At 39.5% G+C, this 27201-nt stretch overlaps 1 protein-coding gene across 4 annotated transcripts in view; it reads left to right on the plus strand.

The window, feature by feature from the left end:
- The window catches only part of SYNE1 (spectrin repeat containing nuclear envelope protein 1), a 596966-nt gene that overhangs the window by 552214 nt on the left and 17551 nt on the right, over positions 1-27201 (plus strand). For 2 of the 4 annotated variants that reach the window (XM_027769865.1, XM_027769873.1), the window contains 10 exons: positions 6215-6402; positions 7795-7945; positions 11896-12078; positions 12334-12471; positions 15207-15398; positions 16917-17250; positions 19192-19260; positions 20809-20951; positions 23116-23242; positions 24929-25140. In XM_027769865.1, the coding sequence (XP_027625666.1) occupies positions 6215-6402; positions 7795-7945; positions 11896-12078; positions 12334-12471; positions 15207-15398; positions 16917-17250; positions 19192-19260; positions 20809-20951; positions 23116-23242; positions 24929-25140 (1737 nt within the window). Of the gene's footprint in view, positions 1-927; positions 1119-6214; positions 6403-7794; positions 7946-11895; positions 12079-12333; positions 12472-15206; positions 15399-16916; positions 17251-19191; positions 19261-20808; positions 20952-23115; positions 23243-24928; positions 25141-27201 lie in introns of those variants that run through there. The other 2 variants (XM_027769862.1, XM_006140001.3) reach the window with 2 other exon arrangements.

Consider the following 27201-nt stretch of genomic DNA (forward strand, 5'->3'; position numbering starts at 1 on the left):
TATATTAAGTGAGGACATACAGTGTCTCTCCTTCATAGCCTGGCTTGCTTCACTCAGCAGTAAATCTTACATATTCTTCCACTTTCTGTCAAAAGCCAGGGTTTTGTTGTTTTTTATGGCTGAATAGTATTCTATAGAGTATACGTGCCACAGTTTTTCAATCTATTCATCTGTTCATGGGCATTTGGGTTGGTTCCATGTCTTAGCAATTATGAATAATGCCACAATAAATATCAATGTGAAAACATTTTTCCTACTGAGAATTCTTCTGTCCTTTGGGTAGATACCAAGGAGTAGGATTGTAAGATCATATGGAAGTTCTATTTGTAGATTTTTGAGGGATCTCCAAATTGTTCTCCTTTTTTAACACATTTAATCATTATACATCACTTTGCTTGTAAGTTGAGTCTACCCAACTTGAAAACACTTCATACTAGTCCAGTTGAGGATACAAAATACATTATCAACAACAAATAATAACCCACTCTGTGTCCCATAAATGTCCTGCCTCTCTATTTTCTCCCTTAATTTCCTTCCTTACACTCTCCCACTTCTCCCACCCTTCTCCCATTTTGATTCCGGAATCTATCACCATTTGGAATGCTTCTGTATCCTCCAGTCTTTCAATTTCCATCATCAAGTATGAGCACTCAGTAGGTGTTAAGTGGAGACATACAGTGTCTCTCTTTCATAGCCTGGCTTGCTTCGCTGAACAGCAAATCTTCCATATTCATCCACTTTATATTGAATGCCAGTGTCTTGCTTTTTATGGATGAGTAGTATTCCATAGAATATATGTGCCACATTTTTCCAATTCATTCATATGTTCATGGACATCAAGGTTTGTTCCTTGACTTAGCCAATTGGACTTCAAACCTAGTTGCTGTATCTGCACAGGAGGGAGACATGAATGGGTCTGTCACTGAAGCTGGTGTCTCATCTTCTCTATCTGCAGGGTGAAGAAGTTGAAGGAGACCCTGGTTGCTGTGCAGCAACTCGATAAGAACATGAGCAACCTGAGGACTTGGCTAGCTCACATAGAGTCAGAGCTGGCCAAGCCCATAGTCTACGATTCCTGCAACTCAGAAGAAATACAGCGAAAGCTTAATGAGCAGCAGGTAAAACTTAAACCCACTGAAATCAAATTAAAGAGCCATCAAATGCCAGTCTTCTTGGTGGGACAGCAGAGCAGGTGTCAGATGGTGATTTAGCAAGGAGCAAGGAGAGTCAGCAGAAAACGAGGCAGGTCTGGTGATGAAGGGGAGGCTTTGTCTAGGCCAGTGTTTGGGGCAGGCAAGCTCCAAGTTCTGAGAGGAATAAGTGATAAAAATACTTGTTAGCCTGGCTATGGTAAAGCACATGGTTGGGCCTGGTGGCACACTCCATAGTCAGAGCTACTGGGGAGACTGAGGCAGAATCATGACATAGTAAGATCCTTTCTTAAAAAGACAAACACACACACCAAAGATCTTTGTGCCATCATAGGGCTAGTACCATTGGTCCACCAAGACCATCTAGGGTGATAGGTAAAATTTAAATTGCAACGATGTATCCAAAGCAGGGTTGACAGCTTTATTTATTGATCTGGGATCACCAGCGCACTAACTCAGAAAGGAGACCTTCTTTTTCTTTCTACAATGTTTGGAAAAAGATTATAATACATACTTAAAATTTTTAGGTTTAAAAATTGTTGTTTTGCAATGAGAATTGCAAGACCTACCAAGAAAGGAAGACGACTCTAACAAAATGCATACAAAAGTCGTATTCACTTCCCACTCCTCTCACTTACTCTTATCAAGTATATCTAGTTCCAGTTGCCAATAGTAAATACCAAACACCTCCCATGGGAAGTGTTGTTATTACAGGCCTTTGGGGTGTTTGAATTTTCAGTCAAGATTCTGGTTCCTTGTATTACATTTCAGTCATTATAGCCAATTTCCCTAACTTAATAATGCTATAAAATGTAAATAGCCTCTATTTTTAAAATCCTGTAAAATGGTTTATGTATATATTTTATCTTAAGGACTATTTAAGTCAATTAGAATATGTGTTAAAATAGTTTTAGGTGTTGAGTTTTAAAAAAAGGGGACCAGTAGAGGACGTAATAGGTACATCGCTGGGCTCCCATGTAGTCAACAGTGATTCGAGTCTCGAACCCAGTGGCTTAAACTCATGCCAGGCGTAAGTGCATGTGTGCCCAAGACCCCAAGAGGAGAATGGAGGAGAAGGGATTGTGGCGTGGCACAAAAAGTAAAGTTATATAAGAAGAGAAGCATATCCACAGCATATTTTAGTTGCTCAAGTGTGAAAAATATTAAGTAGCCATGATGATGCAGACAACGATTAGAAGCTCATTGGAGCAGTAAGTTGTCATTGGAGCCCAGTGGGAACATGTACAAGTTTGTTCCTTCTCTAGTATAGAAGAATCGATAACAGCTAAAATAGCAACATGTTACTTAGAAGTATTGGGTCATTGGAAAACTCATATGTATTTTTCTATGCAAAACTGTATCATGACTCTTCCGACGACCCAATCCGATGACCCAATATAAAAGTAAAGGCAAGAATGAAGAGCTACAAGAGACAGAGATGGTTGCTCCAGGAGAAGTGGAATCAGGTGGAAAGGGCACTATTTCCTTAGACATTTGCTAACAGTTTTTTACTTTTTAATATATTCATATATGCCCCTAGAGTTTTTCCATTAATTTTAAATTATAGTTTTAAAAACATACTGCTGATTAAAAGGAAAGCCTTTTTATGTTCAAATTCTGGCCTGGCCACGCGTCTGCATGACTTGGGGAAAAGCACTTAATTATTTTAACTCTCAGATTCCTTATGTCTGGGACGCTGATCAGCACAGTACATACTGCACAGTGTGATTATGAAAATCAGTGAGAAAAACACTGAGTACAGTGCCTAGCACAAAGGAGTCTTTGTAAACCATAATTTAAGAAATACAAAGATATATTTACTATAATTTATTTTTGGGGAAGTATTAAGAATGATTCTGTGAAAATTTTTCTTCTTGGGATGTATGTTGTGAGAGATAAATAGCATAATAATGTGTCTTCCAAAAGGAAAAATTCTGACTAATATTTAGAAAGATAGATTAAATCGATAAATGCATTTTCGTCTTTTTCTCCATGGCTAGTTTTTGTATGTTTCTCTTGCCAAAGTACTTCATTCTCATAGATTTAATTGAGCAGAGCCAGCTATAGGAAACACTGTGTCGGGGCCAGCATATGGCATGGAAGTTAAGGCAACTGGATACCACATGACAGACTCTCCAGTTTGAGTCCTGGATGTGGCCTTTTGAAAATCATCCATATTTGTTTTTTGAGTTTTTAGTATCTACCTACTGTTTGGACAGAATCCTAACCCGTTTTCTGGTTTTAAGTCTTATGTAAATTTTTCTTCTTTTGATGTTGATTCATTAAAGCTAAAACAGCTTTTCTTGAAATTAAATGATAATAATAGCAAACTAAAGACAGTGCAGGAGAAGGATGGGCAATGAGGAAGGGAGGAGGGAATCAAGGGGGGGGGAAGGCAAAACAATTAACAGACATAAAAATGGAAAATTGTCTGCTGATCATAATGTGTATGATAATATAAAAAAAGGAAAAAAGAAGATAGAAAGAAAGAGAGACAGAGAGAGAGAGAGAAAGAAGAAAGAAAGAAAGAAAGAAAGAAAGAAAGAAAGAAAGAAAGAAAGAAAGAAAGACAGAAAGAAAGAAAGAAAAAAGGAAGGAAGGGAGGGAGGGAGGGAGGCAGGGAGGCAGGGAGGCAGGGAGGCAGGGAAATCATGTTGGATGCATGTGTGTACATACCCAAAATCCTGAGAGGAGAATGGAAGAGAAGGGATTGCAGAGTGACCATCCTCTCTGGGGGCTGATTTCTCACTTTCCCCTTCTCCTTCTTATCTCTGTCTCTCTTTAACACACCCATGTACCCTAGAGCAAAAACTTCAAAAAGAAAAAGGAAAAGCTGTCTATGTATTATAGATAAGGAACAAGCAATTTAGATGCAGTGTGACAATTCAAGAGCACATGACTAAGTGAAGTTAAGCTGATACTAAAATCTTTGTATTAGGGCACTTATATGTGGTTATAAAACCCTTCTAGTCTTAATATTTCTATTTTATGTAGTGATTTTAACAAAAACTTCTGAGTACTTGGGGGAAATGAAATAGAACGCTATAACTTCTTTAAATGCATGAATTGTATTCAGGTGCCTAACACTTCTTCCAAATTTATATCCTTGTACAAGATGTACGAGAAGACCTCAGATTCATTTGGTGGTCTCTGGAAGTCTCTGTCTTTAAGCAAACACTGAATTAATTCTTTTGATATTTTACTTTGTATGTTTTAGACTGGCAATTCCTATGATATATTCTTCTACATAAATAAAAGACGATTTGTGACAGATTCGAAAGAAGTGTTTCCTAAAACAAATATTTTTAATAGAGTTTATCTTCTATTATCTACGTCATAAAACCTCCAAAAATTAATGGAAAGCATCGCTACTACTTTCAACAATATTAGCATTTTCATAGACATTGGAACAGGCTGTTAAGGACAAAAATAAGATGAAGAACAACACAAGAATGTAAATTTCAGGTATTTGAGTAAGATGAGAAATTATTAGACCAAACAAAAGCTATGCAATTCAAGAATTGCATGAAAGGAGAGGAAAACATTAAGGACAGTGATGAAGAAAAGAAAACAGGTATCACTTGCTCTTAATAATGGAATACTTGAGGAGGGCCAGCAGTTAGCGTAATGGCTATGTCACTGGACTCCCACATCGTCGACCACGGTTCGAGTCCCGGAGCCGGTGGCTTAAACTCACGCCGGGCACGTGTGCATGCATGCCCAAGATCCCGAGAGGAGAATGGAGGAGAAGGGATTTCAGCATGGCCATCCCCCGTGGGGGGTGATTTCTCGCTTTCTGTCTCTCTGTCTCTGTCTGTCTGTCTGGCGAGCTCACGCACCCTATAGCAAAAACCTCTCCAAAAAAAAAAAAAAAAAAGATTAAAAAAAACAATGGAATACTTGAGTAAATTGAGTTAAATTTCCAATGAAGTTATGTTCTTTGCAATTAATACAAAGACTTCACATTGTAGGACTTGAGGAAAGATCTAATACTTTATTTTAATCTTCAACTTCTTTTTGAGTTTATTTATTTGCTCTATGAGTGAGCACAAGAGAGAGACAGCCTGCCCAGTAGGGTTTGATGACATGACCCACCCCCAAATTCAGGCAGTCCTGGGTCTGGGGCATGCACATATCTAGCATGCTCAGAGAGGTATCTGGATGCAAACCCAGAACTTCCCACATAGAGTAGCTTTATAAAGGGATGCTCTTTACTGCTGCACCACCAGTTTCTCACAAACTTTCTGTTCTACATTTAAAATTGCTCTCTAAGGAAGCTGCTGATGGTAACAGTGTCATTCTTTATATAAAATCCAGGTACCTTAAACCATAGTACATTATTTTAAGAGATATTTTTGCTATAGAGTACATATGCTCTCTGGGGAGACAGAGAGACAGAAAGTGAGAAATCACCCCCCAGGGGAGACGGCCAGGTCCCAGTCCCTTCTCCTCCATTCTCCATTCTCCTCTGAGGATTTTGGGTAAAGACACACATGCGCCTGGTGTGAGTTTTAAGCTGATGGATCTGGGACTCAAACCGCAGTTGACTACATGCGAGTCCAGCAACGTAACCATTATGCCATCTGTTGGTCCCCATGGTGCCTTTTAACATTGATTAAATTAACTGTTCAAAACAGGTTGTAGATCTTTGGAGGTCAAATCCCAGTTCTTTAGTGCCACCTCTTAGCAGGCATAGGCTTATTGCATTGTGGATTGGTTGATCAACCAATTGATTGAAATGGAAATGATGTACCTGTGAAGTAGACTCTGGGACAAGATTCATCCTTCGATCACTAAAGAAGTTAGTTGTATACTTCCTGTAATCAATGTCACTTGTTCAGTTTGTCCTGGCGTGCCCACATAGCTGAAATATTCCTAAATCCATTTTCTCATACTTAGGAGCTTTCTCAGTTTCACAAATAAGTTTCAGGAAACTTGGTGCATTGAAAGAAATAAAATATTCGTCAGGGTTCAGCTTCACCATGCACCAGTCCTCAAACACTGCAGTTTCCCCTCTTCTATATAGTGCAGTTTTGAATAAAGCTTGTTGCATTCCCTTACAGGAGCTTCAGCGGGACATAGAGAAGCACAGTACTGGGGTCGCCTCTGTCCTCAACCTGTGTGAGGTCCTGCTGCATGACTGCGACGCGTGTGCCACCGATGCCGAGTGTGACTCCATCCAGCAGGCGACTCGCAACCTGGACCGGCGGTGGAGAAACATCTGTGCCATGTCCATGGAAAGGAGGCTCAAGTAAGCAGAACGCTGAGTTAGGGAAGAGCAAAGGCCAGAAAGAGAAGGAAGTCACCGAGTACTCATAGCTCACAATTTCCTTTTGGTTCCAATGTCCAGAAATCATCTTGGCTTCCCAAAATTGCCATTGTCTACATTTAGTTGAGAAAATGAGTAGGTATAGAGGTAATTTATAATATAATAAGCCAAGTGATACCTGGCCTAATCATTCAAATATAATACAAAAAAAATAAAGAATACGTCATTGTCAGACCGGTCTCAGATTACAGAACTTGTGACTCTGAAAACATTAATTATTTTATTAAAAATTAGTCTATACAAAGAGACATTTATTTTTAAGCCCTTGGAAAGGAAAAAATCACTCTGTATTGCAAAATTTGAGTGACTTATAGTGCAAGATTACTATGCTCTTTGGTGAACTTTTAAAAGTTTAATACAAAAGGAATTCACAAATTTTGTGGAAAATGGAGCTAAATTACAAGTTTTTTGGTGCAAAAATGTATATTGGGTTGTCGAGAAAGTCACAATGCATGTTTGCATAGAAAAACGTTGAAAAATATGTCATGACTTTCCCATTGACCTAATATATGTTTATATTGAAATTTAGGCATAGTAAATTCATACTATGCAGTTTCCATGAAGTTTTTTATTTCTTTTTAAGTTTGCTAAAGGGCATGTACACTTGCCAGGGAGGGAGAGAGAAAGAGGGAGAGAGAGAGAGAGATTGAGAAGTTACTCCAACTCCAAAAGGATGGCTATGCCACAATCCCTGCTCCTGCATTCTCCTGTTGGAGTTTCAGGCGTGCACACATGTGCCAGGCATGTTTTGCAAGCCACTGGATATGGGATCAAATTAGGCAGTCAACCATTTGGGATCCAACTGCCTTGACCTCCATGCCATCTGCTGTCCCTCATGAACTTTTTGAAGATCTCTCGTATTTGTCTTGCTGTCAATAGAGTGACTTTAGTCAGGGTGAGTTTGACGTTGGACTTAAGTGGAATTTCAAACCTCGGTTTTCTTTCCATGGAACTCTGACCTGGGTGCACCCTGTAAACATGTTGTTGCATCTCCGAACCTCCTCGCACACATCCAGGGTAATATGTTCTTAGAATATTTCATTTGACTAATTCCAAAACTAGAGTTGCAGGAGTTCTTTTTTTTTTTTTTTTTTTTTTTTTTTAAAAAAAAAAAAAAAAAAAAACAGCTGTTTTATTTTAACTCTAACAGTTGTCTTTTTTCCCGTGTGGTCTAGTTTGGCTCCAGGCACAGTTATTGTTTGGCACAACAGTTGCCTGTTTGGGCACCCTAAATCCTCTTGCAGGCATCAGATGGGATTCTGGAGGGTCACAGTCTCAAACAATCAGAATATGTTCTTTCGTCTTCTGTCTTAGAATCGAAGAGACGTGGCGATTGTGGCAGAAGTTTCTGGATGACTATTCTCGTTTTGAAGATTGGCTGAAGATCTCAGAAAGGACAGCTGCTTTCCCCAGCTCTTCTGGGGTGCTCTACACAGTTGCCAAGGAAGAGCTCAAGAAATTTGAGGTGATTTATAATTCCAAATTTGTAATCCTTGCTTTGCTATTAGATAGCCAGCTGGTGGTTGGTCTTCCAAGACATAAACTAGCTGTTCGCTCAGACGTTATCCATTCAGCTCTGGGGCTGACTTTATAGCTGCTTTCTTACCTCATATGTAGCCAAAAAAGTGGGCAAAAGAGGTTTTTATTTTTATTTGAGACTCTAAGAATTAAAAATAGGGGCCAGCAGGTGGCATAGTGGTTAAGACACTCAATTCCACATGACTGACACCAAGGTTCAACTCCTGGACCTGGCAGCATGAAAATCACAAGGAATGTGTATATGCATGCCCCAAATCTCTAGAGTTCAAGAATTAAGAATGAAAGATTCCAGCAACCCCCTCAGGGGGTGATTTCTCGCTTTCCCTCTCTGTCTCTCTCTGGCAAGCACATGTGCCCTATGGCAAAAATTTAAAAATAAATAAATGAAAGAATTGAAAATAAAGTTGTAATGAAGAGAAAGTAAATTAGACAACAAAAACTGTGATTCCTACAAAGGGTCTTTTTATTACATTTATTTCAGAATCCTACACAATTATCCATCTTTTCTAAGATTGAAATATTTCCATATATTCATTTACCTTCCAAATATATTTTATTTCTTTTGCCTAATTAGAGCATGTGTGTGTGAGTGTGTGATATATATATATATATATATATATATATACACATATATCACATATATATATTCACATATAAATCATAAATAAAAGAGAGTTAGCTCCAGATTTGAATAAAAGATTTTCATTATAATCTTTTTTCTAATTACACAACAAAGACCCGTGCTATTCTTGAGTCACCAAGACTTTTCAATTACTTTAAGATGAAAATAGAACTGGTATAATTACATTCGAAATAGATTATTCAGTATTCATAATTGGTTATATTCAATAATTGATTCCAATCCTTGCCTTTTTGCACTTCTTGAGTCTAAGCAATTATGGTGAAACAAAGATACTCCTACTCCTCAGCTGCCTCTTATTTTCACAGAGAACCCTGCCTAGCCTACAGTTGACCTTTTTATTTATTGTTTTTAATTGCCAGAGTATGAGTGGTTGCCAGAACACACCAGATGTGTTTTCCAGGTCCCAGGGCTGAGAGTCAAACAATGATGGGCCACGTGGGATCCAGCTCCCTTAACCACTAAGCTATGGGGCCAGCCCAACCATTTTTTAATCTGAAGTTTCTTTTCCCTTTAGTTCCCGCTGATAGGCAGACATGAACTTGTACATCAACAGCAAACAGTTCACTGGCATTCTGGCCATTCTGCCTTGCTAATTCCACCCCAGATTCTGTTGAGAAATACAACGAAAAATCCAACCAAATTCATCTGGATTCATTTGTATGTTGCAACATCAGTTAACCACTCAGTCACTCAGATATATTATGGGAAATTTGAAATTTACTTTTTGTTCTTACAGGGTTTAAAATATGAGTCATAGATAGACAGCTATATCCATCTGAAGTATTCAAATACTGTATGAAATAAGAGTTACTGTAGCGTCTGAATGGATTTATATGTAACTAGTATGAAACTCATGTTTTCTCATATAAAAAATTATCTCTTAGAAAACTTGAAGTTAAAAGCCACAATAGACTGCGGTAGAGTTCAGGTTATCTCAATGTGAACCAAGGCTTGTGGAAGTACTACTGTACTGTCTTATTATAGTCAGCTTCAAAAAGGTTAAAACCTTTCATAATTGGCTTATTCTACAAGGCAGATTATGTAAAATCCCTTCTGATGCTAGTTTAGACTTTCAGATTTTACAGCAAAAATGAGATGCGTAGACAGCTTCTATAATGACTGCTTTTTGTCCTTTATCATTAATCTTGTAGTTAATTTTCTTAAGAGACAGAGGTAAATTGCAGAAACAGTTTTTACTATTCAGTTGAATGAATATTTGAGATAGGTCTGGGTGGGCCAGGTCCTGCCCTGGGTGCTGTACATCACCCCAGTAGGAAAAACATGTACTCTGATTTCAATAATGGCAAAGGGAAATGACTGTAAAGTTTTATAGAGAATTGCCTTTACTAGGATGAAGGCTCTTAAAGCAACTCTCAGAAAAGCAATTTAAGAGGGGCCAGCAAGTGGCATGGTGGTTAAGGTGCCGGACACCCACATGGCTAAGCACAGTTCGAGTCCTGGACCTGGAAGCTTGCTTTCCTACTTTCCCTTTCTCTCTCTCTCTGGTCAAATTTTTAAAAATAATAATGATAATAATAAATGAAATAAAATAATTCTTTATAAAAATATATTTTAAAAAAGAAAAGCTATTTTAGAGGCAGAAATGTGGGACCAGCAGATGATGAAATAGTTACATTGCTGATCTTCCACCTAATAGACCATAGTTAAAGTCCTGGGCCCAGTGACTTAAAACTCATGCCAGGTGCATGTATGTGCATGCCCAAAATCCCAAGAGGAGATTAGAGAAGAAATCTCTGCATGGCCATTCCCTCTGCAGGGTGATTTCTCACTTTCCATCTCTCTGTCTCTCTCCAGCGAGCACATACACACACCCTATTCCAAAAATCTCTCTTAAAAAAAAAAGGAAAGCAGAATTGTGGTAGTATGTAAACAGTAGGATGAGCCTAGGGAAACTGAGTTTGTGGATTTTAATGAGCATAGTCCAATTATTGAACTATAATGTTTAAAAATCTAATGCCAGGATAAAAATTAGTTATAAATTATACAAGTGAGTTTGAAGTGTTTTTAATGGAATGATGTTTAGTGCTGGGGTTGTTCTATATGGCAGGGAGAAAATAGAATATTTTACTTTCAGAATCGCTTAATGTGTATAGGGTAGCTTCAAAAGTAAAGAGCTGCTACATGCAGAGGGTGCTGTACTAGTCTTAACATGTTTTAGTAAAACTGAATAATTCAACGGAAATAATAAAAATAAATAGAGCATGTTTCAAACTTTTCAAAATGTAGTTACTTGTAGCTTACTAAACTGTTTTTCTTAAAAGTTAATAATAGCTTACATTTAGAAAGCCTTCTACAAAAGGCAATTTTTCCCTAATGAATGCCAGAATTGGTGGAATTTGGGGATTTTTAGGAAATTATGTGTTTTATAAATAAATAATTTTATTGTAAATATCTTTCTTAGCATTGACACCAGAAATATTTAACATTTCAACATACACACACACACACGCGCACACACACATATATATATATTTTTATAATGCTTTATTTTTTAGGGAAATTTGTTTCCATGTTGTTGTTTTAAAAACTATATTATGTGTATTGGTATGTGCATTGTGTGTGCATATATATATATACACGTACAAGTATGTATGTTATGTACATACATATGTTTAAACATATTTATGTTCATTTTTACCTTATGTATGTTCATTTTACCATATGTATGTGTATATGTACATGAATACATATATATGAGAGATTTTTGCTATATACATTCATATGCATATGTATGTACTGGGTTATCATGGTGTATTTTTCTATGCAAAAGTGCATCATGACTTCTCTGACAACCCAATATACATACATACACACACACACACACACACACAGACTGCACAAAGTTTATGGAAATGGTATTAAAGTACAAGATTATTTTGGTGCAAAAAAATTTGAAATCTATGCAGTTTTTTGTAACACATTTTCTATGACCTTTTTGCAGACCCCTGTATATATGTCTGCATGTGTGTATACATATGTACATCTATTTATTATTCCACATTGTCTTCATGTTTTTGATTGATCCACTCCTTTCCCTTGAGCTCTTCCTACTGAATTACTTTGCTTTAATAAAGGCAAGAATGCTGTCCTTAGGCTTTCCTTCTGTCTTCATTTGCTGAGTCACTTCCTGTCCTCCCTGACCCTGCAATCTGAACACCAGGAGCCTCTCCCTCCCTGATCTCCCCCACTGAGCTGCTTCTCTGTGGTCCTAGGCTTTCCAGCGGCAAGTCCATGAGAGTCTGACCCAGCTAGAACTGATCAACAAGCAGTATCGTCGACTGGCCAGAGAGAACCGCACCGATTCTGCGTGCAGCCTGAAACAGATAGTTCACGAAGGCAACCAGAGATGGGACAACCTGCAAAAGCGTGTCACCTCCATCCTGCGCAGACTCAAGGTTTTCATTACTCTTCATCCTTCATTTAGAGGCCAGATGAAAAAATAGGACCACTGGAACACGATATTGAGACATAAGCTCAGTGATCTGGTGCACCTGGAATGACAGGAAGGGTGTCAGGGAAGTGATATGGTCAGTGATGGCAGGGTTATCATTATTTGTGGAGAAATGACTTCCAGAGACTTGGAGTTCACTGTGACATGCTACACGTTTATATGGACTTTCACATTTTAATTATTTTCCTCTTACTTCCAGCATTTTATCGGCCAGCGGGAGGAATTCGAGACTGCCCGGGACAGTATTCTGGTCTGGCTAACAGAGATGGATCTGCAACTCACTAATATTGAACATTTTTCTGAGTGTGACGTTCAAGCTAAAATAAAGCAACTGAAGGTAATCGATTAGTCATTTTTTAAAATTATTGATAGGAAGAAAATGTGAAATAAAATGATTTATAAATTCTTTTATGAAGAACCTAGTAAGACTTTTGAAAAAATTAGTTCTAGGCTGGCTTCACTGAGTATTGGTACTATGCTACTTAAGATATTAAGAGAAGCCACATCCCCAATAAGGACCACAGTTTGAATCCCCAGCTCAGACAGCCTGAAACACTGGACATGCACTCAGGTGCCCAGGATCCAGTGGGTTGGAGGACTGTAGGAAAGGGATTGCAGTGTGACCTGATCCTATGGAGGGTGTTTCTCTCTCTCTCCTCTCTTTTTCATTCTTGAATGCACATGTGTGAGCTCTATCAAAAATAAAGTGAAATTTTAAAAAAATAGTTCTCCTTGGTTGCAAAAAAATCAGAAAATATCAAAGTAAAATAAAGAGCACTAACTAGAGATAACCCCTATTCACACTTTTTATTATCAGTTTGACTGCCAAGGTATAAGGTTTTCCTTTGTTGCTGTGTGGTTTGTGTGTTTTGAGATATTTTTGCTATAAGACATGTGAACTCACTGGACAGACATAGAGAAAGACAGAAAGCAAGAACTCACTCCCCGGGTGGCCAGAATGCAATCCCTTATCCTCCATTCTCCTCTCAGGGTCTTGGGCACATATACACATGCACCCAATGTAAGTTTCAAGCTGCCAGCTCAGCACTCAAACTGTGGTCGGCCATGTGGGAAGTCCAGAGCCTTAACCACTATGCCACAATATGTCCCAATTGTTGTGTTTTTTTACTTAAATTTATTTTTCTGATTTGTTTCTAACCTCTTCACTTAGTTTATTTGATCTCTGTATTCCTAGAGCTGGCAATGTCTTATGCTGGGATTTCATTCCACATAGTTATCCTTCGATGCCAAATTAACTTTAAGTATATTTTATATGTAGTTTAAGCACAGTAGCTAACTAGAAATTTGAGTAGCAAATTAAGAATAGTCATGATGCTCATAATCTTTTTTTTTTTTTGAAGAGGTTTTTCGCTATAGGGCGTGTGCGCTCGCCAGACAGACAGAGAGAGACATAGAGACAGAAAGCAAGAAATCACCCCCCAGGGAGGATGGTCACGCCGCAATCCCTTCTCCTCCATTCTCCTCTCAGGATCTTGGGCACACACGCACACGTCCCCGGCGTGAGTTTGAAGCCACCGGGTCCGGGACACGAACCGCGGTCGACTACGTGGGAGTCCAGCGACATAGTCATTATGTTAACTGCTGGTTCCCGATGGTCATAATCTTTTGACTGTTACATTAAAACAAGGAATTTATCATTAATTATTCATTCTCAAGATGAAAGAAAACAGAAAATAATAAACCTTGCTATTCTACTGAGCCATTTTCTCTTACTCTCACCTTCCCAATGCCATTCCTCCAAGTTATCTCACAAGCTAATCAATATTTAAATCCTTTGAGGAGAAATTTCTACCAAGTGGTGGGTGAATCTTTTCCTTCTAGACTGTTGGCAGAATCGTGGAACCTATCATCACCTACCCCTGTCCCTGGCAGTCTGTTTCATTGGAAAGTTTCAACTCTTCCAGAGTTGATTCTTGTATTGAATTAAAACATAATTACTTAAAACTTGTCCCCCATGCATTCGCTCTTTTAAACCATCTAGAACAAGTCTAAATAACCCTCCCTTAATTCGTTTGTTTGTTTGTTTGCTTTTGAGAGGTTTTTGCTATAGGGTGTGTGCGCTTGCCGGAGAGACAGAGAGAGACAGAGAGACAAAAAGCAAGAAATCACCCCCCAGGGGGAAGGTCACACCACAATCCCTTCTCCTCCATTCTCCTCTCAGGATCTTGGGCACGCACGCACATGTGCTCAGCATGAGTTTAAGCCAAAGGGTCCGGGACTTGAACTACGGTCAAGTACATGGGAGTCCAGTGACATAGCCATTACACTAACTGCTGGTCTCTTGTTTTGTTTTTATAGAGAGATTTTTGTCGTAAGGCATGTGCACTCACTACAGAGACAGAGACAGAGAGAAAGCAAAAAATCACACACACACACACCCAGGGAGAATGGCCGTGCTACAATCCCTTTTCCTCCATTTTCCTTTCAAGATTTTGGACGTGCATGCATATGCACCCGGCTTGAGTTTCAAGTCGCCAGGGCCAGGATTTGAACCATAGTTAACCATGCAGGAGCCCAGCACCTGGACCACCTCACCCGATGCCCCCCCCCTTTGTTTGTTTGTTTGTTTTATCATTGAAACTTTACCTACTTAAAGTCCTGAAATGACCAAAGGATCATCTGAGAATTTGTGGCACTGTCACGTGGTTGGCTTTTCTTAGCCATTTTGGACATCTGACCAGGGCATATAAACTGTTAAGAACTTTTTGTTGCAATGCCAAATTTATTTCAGTGGCTGGATATCGATAGCTATTGCTTTCATCAAGGGTAATCAGAGCAATCAACTTTATGACCTGTTTGAAGACTTGTTCCTGTTACGTTTCATTAACCAAAGGCTTTTTTTTGGTCATGGAGTTAAAACATGTTCATTGCTGACTTTTGTTCCAGTGTACAATTGTCATGTTTTACTTTAGGTAATAATAACTTCTTGGCTTATCAGTGTAAATTAAATATCCCTACCCGCTTTTGCTAATTTAATGAAGAATACTATGTTGTAACTGTTTTATGTCAGTGTAAGCCATAAAAAAAAACTACGTGAGATTTGGTCCCTAGGCTTTCCAGCAAGAAATTGCATTGAACCACAATAAGATCGAGCAGATAATTGCCCAAGGAGAGCAGCTGATAGAAAAGAGTGAGCCCTTGGATGCGGCAGTCATTGAGGAAGAACTCGATGAGCTCCGTCGGTACTGCCAGGAGGTCTTTGGGCGTGTGGAGCGATACCACAAGAAATTGATCCGCCTGCCTGTAAGTAACATTTATTTTTTTGTTGTCATTAAATCTAAAAGGAATTAATTATGTGAGGCTGGATAGCATTGAATGGTGAGCAAGAAACCAGACTTAAAAGCCAGAGTACCTGAGTTCAAGTCCCAGCTTTTGACCTGTGTTAGCTCTACAACCTTAGGCAACTTAATTCACCTTTCTTACCTCCATTTTCTCAACTGTAAAACTAGTTTAAGAATAGTAACTACAGGCCAAGAGCTGGCACAGAGGTTAAGGTAACTTATTCCCACCCGGCTGCCTACATGGTTCGAATCTTAACTGGTGGCTTCAAAAACATGCTGGATATTTGTGCATGCTTGCCCAGAAATTCCAAGAGGAGAATGGAGGAGAAGGAATTGTGGTGTGGTCATCCCCCCTGGGTGCGCAAGGTTCTCACTTTCCCTATCTATATATATATATACAGAGTTTAAAAGAATTCTTTGTGCACATATTTTCCCCAGAAGATAAAGAAGCCTCTAAAAAAAATAAAAGGAAAGTGATTGATGTGAACAATTGCTCAATCAAAGAGGTGATATTTAGGTGAATTTTTTTCTTCTACTTTCCTAATTGCTACCATAATCACATATCATCTGTAGAGATGTTATTACTAGAATATTTGGAATCTTCTGAAAGAAAGTATATTTTATACCTGGGAAAGGAGGTAAAAGAGACAAGCCAAAGCTTTTATTTTTTGAGAGAGAGATTTTTGTTATAGGGCACATGTGCTTGCCAGAGACACAGAGAGACAGAAAGTGAGAAATTCACCCCCAGGGGTCATGGCACAAACCCTTCTCCTCCATTCTCCTCTTGGGTTGGGATCTTGAACACACACTCACATGAGTTTTAAGCCACCAAGTCCAGGAGCTGAACTGTAGACAACTATTTGGGAGTCCAGTGACATAACCATTGAACCATCTGATGTTCCCAGGCCAAAACTTTATTAGTAAATTTCCTCTGTGCCTGGCGTGTACCGTATATTCCTGCTATGTTGGTTTGCCTTTATTTATACTGTCTTATTTAATCTTCTATCCTTTCTTTGAAGTAGAGTTTATTATTTACATTTTACTAGTAATAAAACTGAGGCTTTTGTAGATTAATTTGTAAGACTTTCAAAATTTTTATTTATGTATTTCTTGCATAAGAGACAGAGACAGAGCTGGGCACCTCCAACAAGCATTTTCCTATTGTGATCCACCCCTGATTTAGCCTGCCTATTCACAGACATGTGTGTCTGCCATGCTCAGGGGTAGGAATCCAGGCCCCTTCACACGTTGGCCCACATACATTACTGCTGTGCCACCACCTGGCCCCCAATAGACTTCCATAAAAGTGATCAGAAGAGTCTTATTTATTGGTTGATGGGAAGTTTGGGCTATCCCCACATGGTAGGCAGGGCCCAGATCAGCTTGAATATAGGGACTTAGTGGATGGTAGAACCTGGAATGGTACATGGGCTGCTGGTTCGGCCACTGCAGTGATGGGGTTGTTTGACTTCCCTTCCAGCTCCCGGATGATGAGCACGACCTCTCAGACAGGGAGCTGGAGCTGGACGACTCGGCAGCCCTCTCCGACCTGCGCTGGCATGAGCCATCAGCAGACAGCGTGCTCTCCCCACAGCCTTCCTCCAACCCCTCCCTGTCACTTGCCCAGCCTCTCCGGAGCGAGCGATCAGGAAGAGACACCCCAGCCAGTGTGGACTCCATCCCCCTGGAGTGGGACCATGACTATGACCTCAGTCGTGACCTGGAGTCAGCAGTGTCCAGAACGCTGCCCTCCGAGGATGAAGAGGGTCAGGAAGACAAAGATTTCTACCTCAGGGGTGCTGTTGGCTTATCAGGTAGGAAAGAGCTTTTCCTGTGTGCCAGCTTGTGGGGAAAATACAAGGGAATTAATGCTGTACTAGAAACAGTTTTCAGCTATCCAGAGTCATCTTCTTCCTCCTCCCATCAGGGGACACTGTACTTAAGAGAACTGGGTATTCGTGTATTTATCAGATACAACAATTAGCATAGCCATTTAGACACACCGGCAAGGGGCAACCAACCTGGAGCATTGAGGAGAGGCATCAGGGAAAAGCTCTGAGCTGAGACCAGAAAAAGGAATAGCAGTGGGGCAGTAAACACAGCAATGTTCAGAGGGAGACGGGAAAGAGATCTCATCCCAGCATTATCATGAGCCTCAGTGCTCTTGGTCATCTGAAGTTCGTGCAGAGTGAGGAGACTGTAGGTTGGATGGATGGAGTGGACAAAGCAGAAGCTAGTAAGGTACATGAGAACCTTCTTATAAAGTGGCCTGTTCACCATGGAAAGGAGTTGGACTCTGAGCCTGAAGGTAATAGAGAACCACAACAAGGTCTAAGGAGGGAGGTGAGTGATCAGATCTAGACAGATACTATAGGGAGGAGAGCATACTAAGAGGAATAAAGTCCCAATGGGTACATTTATAATGCAGGACACAAGAAAGATGCTGGTATTAACTAAAGGAGTAGCATTGGGAATACATAAAATGGAAGAGGTGTAAGAAGTTGGAAGACTCCTCCACAACTCGAGGTTGAATCGAGATAGAGGTGTTACATATCTTGGTGAATGAAACAGGTGACCCTAGCCCCAAGGACTATGAGAGAGAGGTTATGGGTGTATCTAGGCAAGGGTGGCAAGGTAGTGAGATGAGAGAGGTGACAACTTTGACAAAATACATCCTGAATTTGAGATATTTGTTGTAAAATATTCATACACAAAAATCCAGCAGTAGACATGGGTGTGACAATCAAGACTTGGAAATATAGTAGGTAACTATCTACATATAAATGATATTTGTCCCTGACTGAATAAGGAAAATCACACTAAGCATGTATGAAGGGAAACAGGGACAAAATTCCAGGCAACACATGCAGTGAAAGGGATGGAAAGCAAGGACTATGGTAAGGAAGGTAAGAACAGAGTGAATAATTGGAGGCTGATTTGTAGCACTTGTGGAAGCATCTCTTGCATTTTCTGAAAAGACATCTATGAGCATTTCTGCCTGTTGCTGATGGTTTATATCTGAATTCCAGGCACATGGCATGGTTCTAAAAATAAAACAACTTGTCTCATTGCGATTTTGTCTTTACAGTAGAGCCCATTAGTCCAGCATGTGACATCTGAAGCAGCACTATCCAATATTTCATTTAAGCCATGTGAGTGTTCAAATAAGGATGAGCTGTAAGAAAAAAATACACTCACACAAAAACACCAAATTCAAAGATTTAGTACAAGGAGGCATATAAATTATTAATGATATTTGTGTTCATCACATTTTAATTTGTATATATTAGTTTAGTAAAATTTAATATTTAAATTAATTTTGTCTGTCTCTTATTAGCTTTCTAATGTGGCTTCCAAGCCTTTGAAATTACATGGAACCGTGGGACAGTGCTGCTTCGGAATCTGTCTGGGTTGAAATCCTACGTGTGTTGCTTACTAGCTGTTTAAATTTGGATTAGTAACTTAATTCCTCTGGACTCAGTGTTCTCATCTATAAAATAGGAATGACATTCCCAGGAGCCCCAGAGGGTTTCTGTGAGAATAAATGAGTGCTTAGAACAGCTTATAAAATGCTATCAGTCACTGGGAGCACCTATCAAGACTCATTTCAGGCAGCCTTTAGGGAGCACAGACATTGCTTAGTGTGCTCAGGGTTGTCTAATTTCCTTTTTTCCCTAGGAAAGTTATTTTCATGCCACAAGGAACTCGTGGTTTCCAGATCCTAGCTATCAACTTAGACTGTGCTCTCTTTTCAGATGTAATGATCCCCGAAAGCCCTGAGGCCTATGTAAAACTCACAGAAAATGCAATCAGAAATATCTCTGGTAGGCATGGAAAGCCAGAGCAAGCCTCCCTCCCTCGCCTGTAACCAACCTCCTCACAGCACCCCTGCTGCACCCCTCACAGCTCTGTGGCTCAGCATGTGAAGGCCCACTCTTCTCTTCTACTGCTACAGTAGGAAAATCAGCCTCAACACCAAAAATAGGATTTCATGGATCATGTGAAATGAAATCACTTTTCCACTTGTTAATGATCCATCTCACTACCTATACACCTGTGTTGCCCATTAACAGCAGAAAACATGAGGAAACCCACTCTTCAGCACATGGCCCCAGTTTGATTGTGGCAGTGCCAGGTTCATGGGGTTGTAGACCTACCTCTGGCTGAAGAGAATCAGGCTGCATGTATTGTACCTTGAGTCTTAAATTTCCCTTTGAGAATAGAACGGTTTCTGATAAAACAATTAAAGAAAGGTGGAACTAGCTTTGCTCAGTATCACACTAAACAAACTGCAGTTCAGGATATGTAATTGAGAGAGGGTGGGGAAAATAGTGTCTGAACATGGTGATGCACTACTGAACTACAGAGATGAGATGCTTGTTGGTACTTCAGTGTTTGAGGGAAAGCAAAAGGACAGGGAGCAAAGTAGCATTATTACAAGCATGATTTTCCGAATGATTCCTTATGGGAGACCTTTTCTAGGTGTATTTAGAAGACCCTTTATCAAAAACAGGAATAAGTTTAATAAAGCTTACTAATTGTGCTTTCACCCTATGCTAGCTTCACTCTGATTAATGTTCTTGTGGAATTCAAAGACAATCTCTCTCTTTCTCTCTCTATCTCTCTCTCACACACACATGCACACACACACACACATGCACACACACACACATTATAATTTTGCAAAGAAACATCACAACTCTGAGAGGAGAATGTACCAGTGGTTCTAAGCTATGAGTAAGTGCCTGCCTTGCTGGAAACGCTAAAATGTTAGCTTTCTCCTGGTTTTGTTAGATTTCAGATGAAAGCAAGTTACTGCTAGTTTGACAGCTCCTTACATATCTATGCTGAGCTAGTCTTTTCTTGGTTAACTTGAACCTATGCCTTAAATGAATGATGCAGCAACCTGGGCCTCCTGTGGCCCACCGTGACCCATTCTTCTCCTTCAGGACACAAAGGACAGTTAGAGGGCATGCCTTCCTTTGCTCAAAGGGTGACTCCAGAAAAAAAACAAGAGAAGTAACTGGAGAGCAGTAAACCCCACTTCAGAGTTCTAGAAAGTCCTTCCACAATTTGCAAAATTCAGAGGTATTAGGGAATAGTTGAAAGAGGGCACTGACATACAGGCTGTTCAGAATTCATTGCAGAGAAATCTTAGGTTCACTAGGACTCTTGGTGCAACACATCAGTTTAGCCATCAAACTGTCTAACCCACCAGCATGATAATACTAAATTTGCTTTATAATCACCCACCAATGTGCCACTTCTATGCTGCCATAATGGAAATAATTTCTGAAACTTCTCCTTAAATGTCAAGCATGGCTGAAGTCTAATAGTACGGCTGGTAAAGATTCTTATGGTTGACACCACAGGGGATCACAGCACCTTAGAGTCCCAGATCCGACAACTGGACAAAGCCCTGGATGATAGCCGTTTTCGGATGCAGCAAACTGAAAATATCATCCGCAGCAAAACTCCCACAGGGCCAGAGCTAGACTCCAGCTACAGAGGCTACGTGAGTATCCTGCCAGCTGATCCTGGAAATCACAGTTCTGTGACAAAGAATGGCCCTTCTGTAGCATGACAACTATATGAGAGGTCTCCAAACACCATGCTGCCCTTGAACTCATCAACACAGATATGCACAAAGAATATTACTAAGTTACTGTTTGAGTAGATCTGATCTCCTTTCAGGCCCAAAGCTCATCATAATGACCAGCCTATCTAAACGGAGCTCTCAATAATGTCTGTTTAATTGAAAGCAACAAAATGCCTTGGCCCCCAAAAGTCATTAGGCATATTTCCAAAATCAAATAATTTTTGGACTTAGGTTAACCTTGGACCAGAAGGTTTTGGCTAATAGATTACTAACATGGAATTTTTTAGTTCTTTTCCTGCGTTTTTTGATTCAGTGAATGACCTTGGAGATACCTTTGTCCTCTGTTTTTATATGCTTTTTCTGGAAAAAACAATTTTAATTAACAAGAGGGACTTGGAGAAAAGATAGCAAAAGGATTATAAACTATTTATGATAAAGTCTGTCATGATGTTATTTTCCCTGCTCAAGTTACTGACCAAATAATTTTTCCCAGAGAACTACCTGCTTCTGTCACATAGTTATATATAGCTAAGCAAGAAGGTTTTAAAGTAATTTTCTTCCTGGCCTAATATATTCTTTCACATCCAAAGAAATGTTAAGTAAAAAGAAAGAAGAAATAATTTTCTTGGATCTAATCTAATCTAAACTCATAAAAATTACTTTTTTTTTTTTTTTAAGGTTTTTGCCAAAGGGCACATGCACTCACCGGAGAAAGACAAAGAGAGGGAAAGTGAGAAATCATCCTCCCTAAGGAATGACCATACCATAATCCCTTCTCCTCCATTCTCCTCTTGGGATTTTGTGCATGCACATACATGGCCCAGCATGATTTTCAAGTTGCTAGGTCTGGGGCTCAAACTGCAGATGGTCAAGTGGGAGTCCAGTACCTTACCATTATGCCAACTGTTGTCCTGCAAACTACTTTTTTTAAACTGGGGAAGAAAACTACTTAGTTATATATATTGGTATTATTATCTCATAATTTCAGAAGAGGAATCAATCATGAGTTTAGTTCTAGTCTCCTTTTGCCTATTTCACCTACTTTCATTACATTACAATGAAATCTCTTTTTAAAAGTATAGCCCCGTTTTATGATGACCATGTTGACATCACTGAAATTACACTTAACCTCAATCAAAAGTAATCAAGTAACTTAATGACATTGTGATTTGTTAAAGGCTTTGAAAGATAATTTTATGGTCAGTCTAGTAGGAGTGCCTGGAAATGATTTGTTCTTGCAATTTTTGAATACTGTGAATGATATTAAAAATGGATTTGGAAGGTTTTCTTTTATTATAGAATTTAGTCCCCTGATACCTATTAAACATTGCTTAAATTTTCTCATAAAATAGCTGGCTTTAATACTGATTTATGCTTTTAAGTATTTTAATTATTTAATGCAAAATTGATCCCATGAGATTTGTGGTAATATTATCATTCCCACATTTCAGTTTTAAAAAGAGAAGGAGAGAGCAGTTTGCCCAAAATTATATAGTGAATTGCTCACCTCAGTTTTAAATTCCAGATTGGTTTAGTCTGTTTAGATTTGTGAATTTAAAAGAAATTTTGAGGACAGATGCAAAATCACATATGCAAAGTACATTTTTAAGGCACTGCATTTTATATATACTAGTGTGTTGACTTTTTTTTTTTTTTTTTGAGAGAGAGGTTTTTGCTATTAGGGGGTGTGTGCTCTCCAGAGAGATAGAGACAGAAAGTGAGAAATCACACCCCAGGAGGGATGACCACAATGCAATCCCTTCTCCTCCATTCTTTTTTCTGGATTTTGGGCTCATGTGCACATAAGCCTGGCATCAGTTTTAAGCCACCAAGTCCAGTACTTGAACCACAGTTGTCTATGTGGGAGTCCAGCAATGTAACCATTACACCATCTGCTGGCCCCGGTGTGTCATCTGTTTTAAGAGCTTGTTTTTTAAGTTTGCTTGTTTTTAGTAGAGTAGCCCAGAGACATAAACACAGCCATTGCTCTTGTTGAGGAACTACAAAGGTATTTTCCCCAAAAGCTGTTGCACTGATGAGAAAGTTGGTGATGTGGGGTCTACTTTTTATGTCCAAACAGATGAAACTGCTGGGTGAATGCAGTGGCAGTATAGACTCCGTGCGGAGACTGGAGCACAAACTGAAGGAGGAAGAAGAGAGCTTTCCTGGCTTTGTGAATTTGAATAGTACTGAAACCCAGACAGCAGGTGGGTGTACAGGGCCTGGTTCTGGAGACAGTAAAACAGAAGATCCTGAGGGCTGGCTCCATGACCTAATGGTTGAGTCAGCCAGATCTGACATGGCTTTTGAATCCCAGCCCCAGTAGCTTGAAAATCATTCTGGGCACATGTGCATGTGTGTGTCCAAAATCCTGATAGGATAGAGAAGCAGAGATTGTAGTGTGAACATGCCCCATTCAAGGTACTTTCTTGCTCTCTCTCTCTCCTCTCTCTCTCTGTCTCTTTCTTTCTCTGGTGAATGCAGGCACACTCTTGACAATTAAATATAATAAATAGAAGATCCCAAAGCACTTTATTGCATTCAAGTTCTACTGGACTGCATGGCTTCCCTCCTCACTGTTCTGTTATGAGAACTTCTCTCCAGGTTGTAACCAACTCCTTTGATACAGAGGGAGACAAAGAGCATTACAGCAGTCTTCCACTCATTCCATGTATTTCCATGCACTGCCTCTGTCTTGTCTGGCACTTACATGTATGCTCTCAGGGCCCTAGTATAGAAAGGAACCAAGAGCATGAGACCTTCAGGAGCATGACTGCTTCATAATGTTCTTCACAGTGATACTCTATTATCACTGTAATAAAAATGCAAATAGGAAGACAAAGCTGTTATACCATTTAACTTCTGTTTATAGATGACAGCAGAAATGCCCAATGGAATTACTTTTCTTTCTATTGCTATAAAAATTAGCCACAAGAGACCAGACAGTGGCACTGCAGTAAAACTCAATGCTCTCCAAGGCTCACCCACAGGGTTAGGTTCTTAGTTCAAGTCCGGATATCTCCCTGAGTATGTTGGACATATACTTGGACATTTACAGCCCATGATCCAGAGCTGGCTAAAGCTGGGGGTTGATCATGGCATGAAGAGCCTATTGGGCTGTAGTTTCTCTTTCTCACTCTTATGAAAAAAGTAAATAAATATGATCCAGCAATTCCTGTGAATCTACCCAAAAGACAGGAGAGCACTTAGAGAAGCTCTCACACTATTGCAGCATTATTTACGCTTGCTAGGACATGGAACCAACCCAAATGTCCACAAACAGATGAATGGATTGAAAAACTGTGGCACATACACTCCATGTAATACTATTCATCCATAAAAAACAACAAGGTCCTGGAATTTGATAGAAGGTGGAATATGGAAGATTTGTTGCTGAGTGAAGCAAGTCAGGCTATGAAAGAGAGACATTGTTTGTCTCCACTTAACATATACGGACTGTCCACATGCTATGGTAGAGAGTGAAAGACGGAGAACATAAAAGTATTAAAAATTGTAAGGGACACTAGAGACAAAGTGGAAAGAGAATGTGGGAGGGGAAGAGCATAGAAATTTGGGGGGGGAGCGGAAATGGAGAGGTAAGACACTTGTGGGACACAGATAAGGTGTATCATCTGTTGACGACAATGTGTATGGTGGTCTCAGCTGGGCTGGGCTTAAGTGTATGTCATGCTGGGTAAAGTCTCTTCACAACCTAAATAATGTATAGCAATTTAATGTATGAATTATAAAAAAATGAAAATTTAAAAATAAAAAAGTAAATAAATTTAACAATAATAATAAAAAATAAAATTAGGCACCAATGAATATTTAAAGCATTAACTAAACATAATAGATGAAGAAAACCCCTCACTGTTCTGTGCATGTTTTGCAAGGTGTGATTGACCGCTGGGAGCTCCTGCAAGCCCAAGCCCTGAGCAAGGAGCTGAGGATGAAGCAGAACCTCCAGAAATGGCAACAGTTTAACACAGACCTGAACAACATCTGGGCCTGGCTGGGAGAGACGGAGGAGGAACTGGACCAGCTTCAGCGCTTGGAGCTCAGCACTGATATCCACACCATTGAGCTCCAAATCAAAAAGCTCAAGGTAGTTTCCTTTGCCTTTTCCACAGTGGCCAAACAGAAAGCCTCTGTGTGCATGCCCAAACATATGAAACCTTGAGCTCTCCTATTATTTTTAAGAGGTGTTTTTTTTTTGTTTTTTTTTTGTTTTTTTTTTTTTTGCTATAGGGTACATATGTTCACTGGAGAGACAGAAAGTGAGAAATCACCCCTTGTGGGACTAGCCATGCTGCCATTCTTTCTTCTATATTCTCCACTCAGGATTGTTGACATGCATGTACACACACCTGGCAAGAGTTTTAAGCTATCTGATCTGGGACTTGTACCATGGTCGATGCTGTGAGAGTTCAGCAACATGATTATTATGTCATCTTTTATGTAGCCACAGAGACAGTGTCTAAGAGAAATGAGCAGAAATGCAACAATGCTTTCCTCTCTCCTAGCCATCCCAAATCTAAATGGTTCATAACAATGATTTTAAAAGGCAGAAATATGGACCATATTGTAGAACTGTTCACCATGTACAGATGCTTTAATTAATTGGTATCTTGAGATATGACCAGTCAGTTTTATGAAATGTGGAGAACAGCCAATCAGAGCAAACATGGTGACCATTAGACATACGGAAAAATGCAGTTTCATGAGCTGTCATTGGCAGATCAATGAAAGCAATTTACATGTCAATATGGTAGCTGCTTGAAACACCAGAGAAGTATTGATCTAACTGAAATCATATGTTTATCAGAATTGGCCCCAAAAGAACTTCTTTTAGGAAGTTAGAGAAATACAGATGTAACCATGGTCTTGCAAATCTGTATCTAGAGCTGAAGTGTAATCTTTTCTGAGGTTGCATCTGTGGGAATTTGTGAGAAATTAATTAAATCATTTAGCCTTACAGAATCGGTGAAACTTCCAAAATTGATTAGGTAGCATCAGGAGTAATTATAAATATAGTGAATAAGACAAAACTAAACTGGAGAGTAATTGTGGTAAAACACCTAACATTTTCATTGATTTTGGCCTCTATGAGTATAGAACACAAAATAACTTTCCTTACATCCAATTCTAGATTTAAAAATCCTCCTTAGCCATCTATTGAAATGCATTAATATGTGGAGTCTGTTGTAAGCATCCCATGTACCGAGAGCTCCATTTCCTTTTAAAACCCATTAAAGTCTGTTTTTGTTGTTGTTGTTGTTGTTTGGAGAACATGAAGATGTCCTCCTCTCGGGATGTAGCTATCCAGTCTCTTGAAATTCAGAGATATATCAAGTGTGCTGCTTATGTTTCTATGGTTTTAGTAAATGTTCTTTGCTCTGGGTTGATGTTTTTATCACTCGCATTGAGTGGTTTTCTTATTTTGTTTTGAATTTTCAGAAAGAGAATTGATTCTTCCCCAAAGATGCTCCAAAAATTGGATCTTTGTTGTTGTTGTTTTTAGTTTAGCAAGAGAGTGTTTGCACTTGCCATTGGAGAGAGACAGACAGAGAGAAAGTGAGAAAGCACTGCCCATGGAGAATGGTCATTCCACAATCCCTTTTCCTTATCTCTCCCTCCTTTTGGGATTTTGGGCATAGAGGCACACATACACATGTACCTAGCATGGTGCTTAAGCTGCCAGGTCTAGGACTCAAGTCAACCATGTGGGATTCAGCTGCCTCAATTACCATGCCATGAATGCTCCCCAATAATTGCAGCTTTACAGAAAGACCTCTATAACAACACCATGAGTTTCAGGACAAACCTTTGAATAAGAGATGCAATTTACAATATTTATCTTATTCAATGCATTTTTTCTTTTCTTTTCTTTTTCTTTTTCTTTCTTTCTTTCTTTCTTTCTTTCTTTCTTTCTTTTTTTTTTTTTTTTTTTTTGAGAGGATTTTGCTACAGGGTGTGTGCACTCATCAGAAAGACAGAGAGAGACAGAGAGACAGCAAGTGAGAAATCACCCCCCTGGGGGATGGCCACGCTGATCTTGGGCATACACACACATGTGCCTGGTGTGAGTTTAAGCCACCGGGTCCGGGACTCGAACTACAGTCAGCTACGTGGGAGTCCAGCAACATAGCCATTACACTAACTGCTG

This window comes from Tupaia chinensis, unplaced genomic scaffold (genome assembly GCF_000334495.1).
Source record: "Tupaia chinensis unplaced genomic scaffold, TupChi_1.0 Scaffold000014_1, whole genome shotgun sequence".
NCBI classification, from domain to species: domain Eukaryota; kingdom Metazoa; phylum Chordata; class Mammalia; order Scandentia; family Tupaiidae; genus Tupaia; species Tupaia belangeri.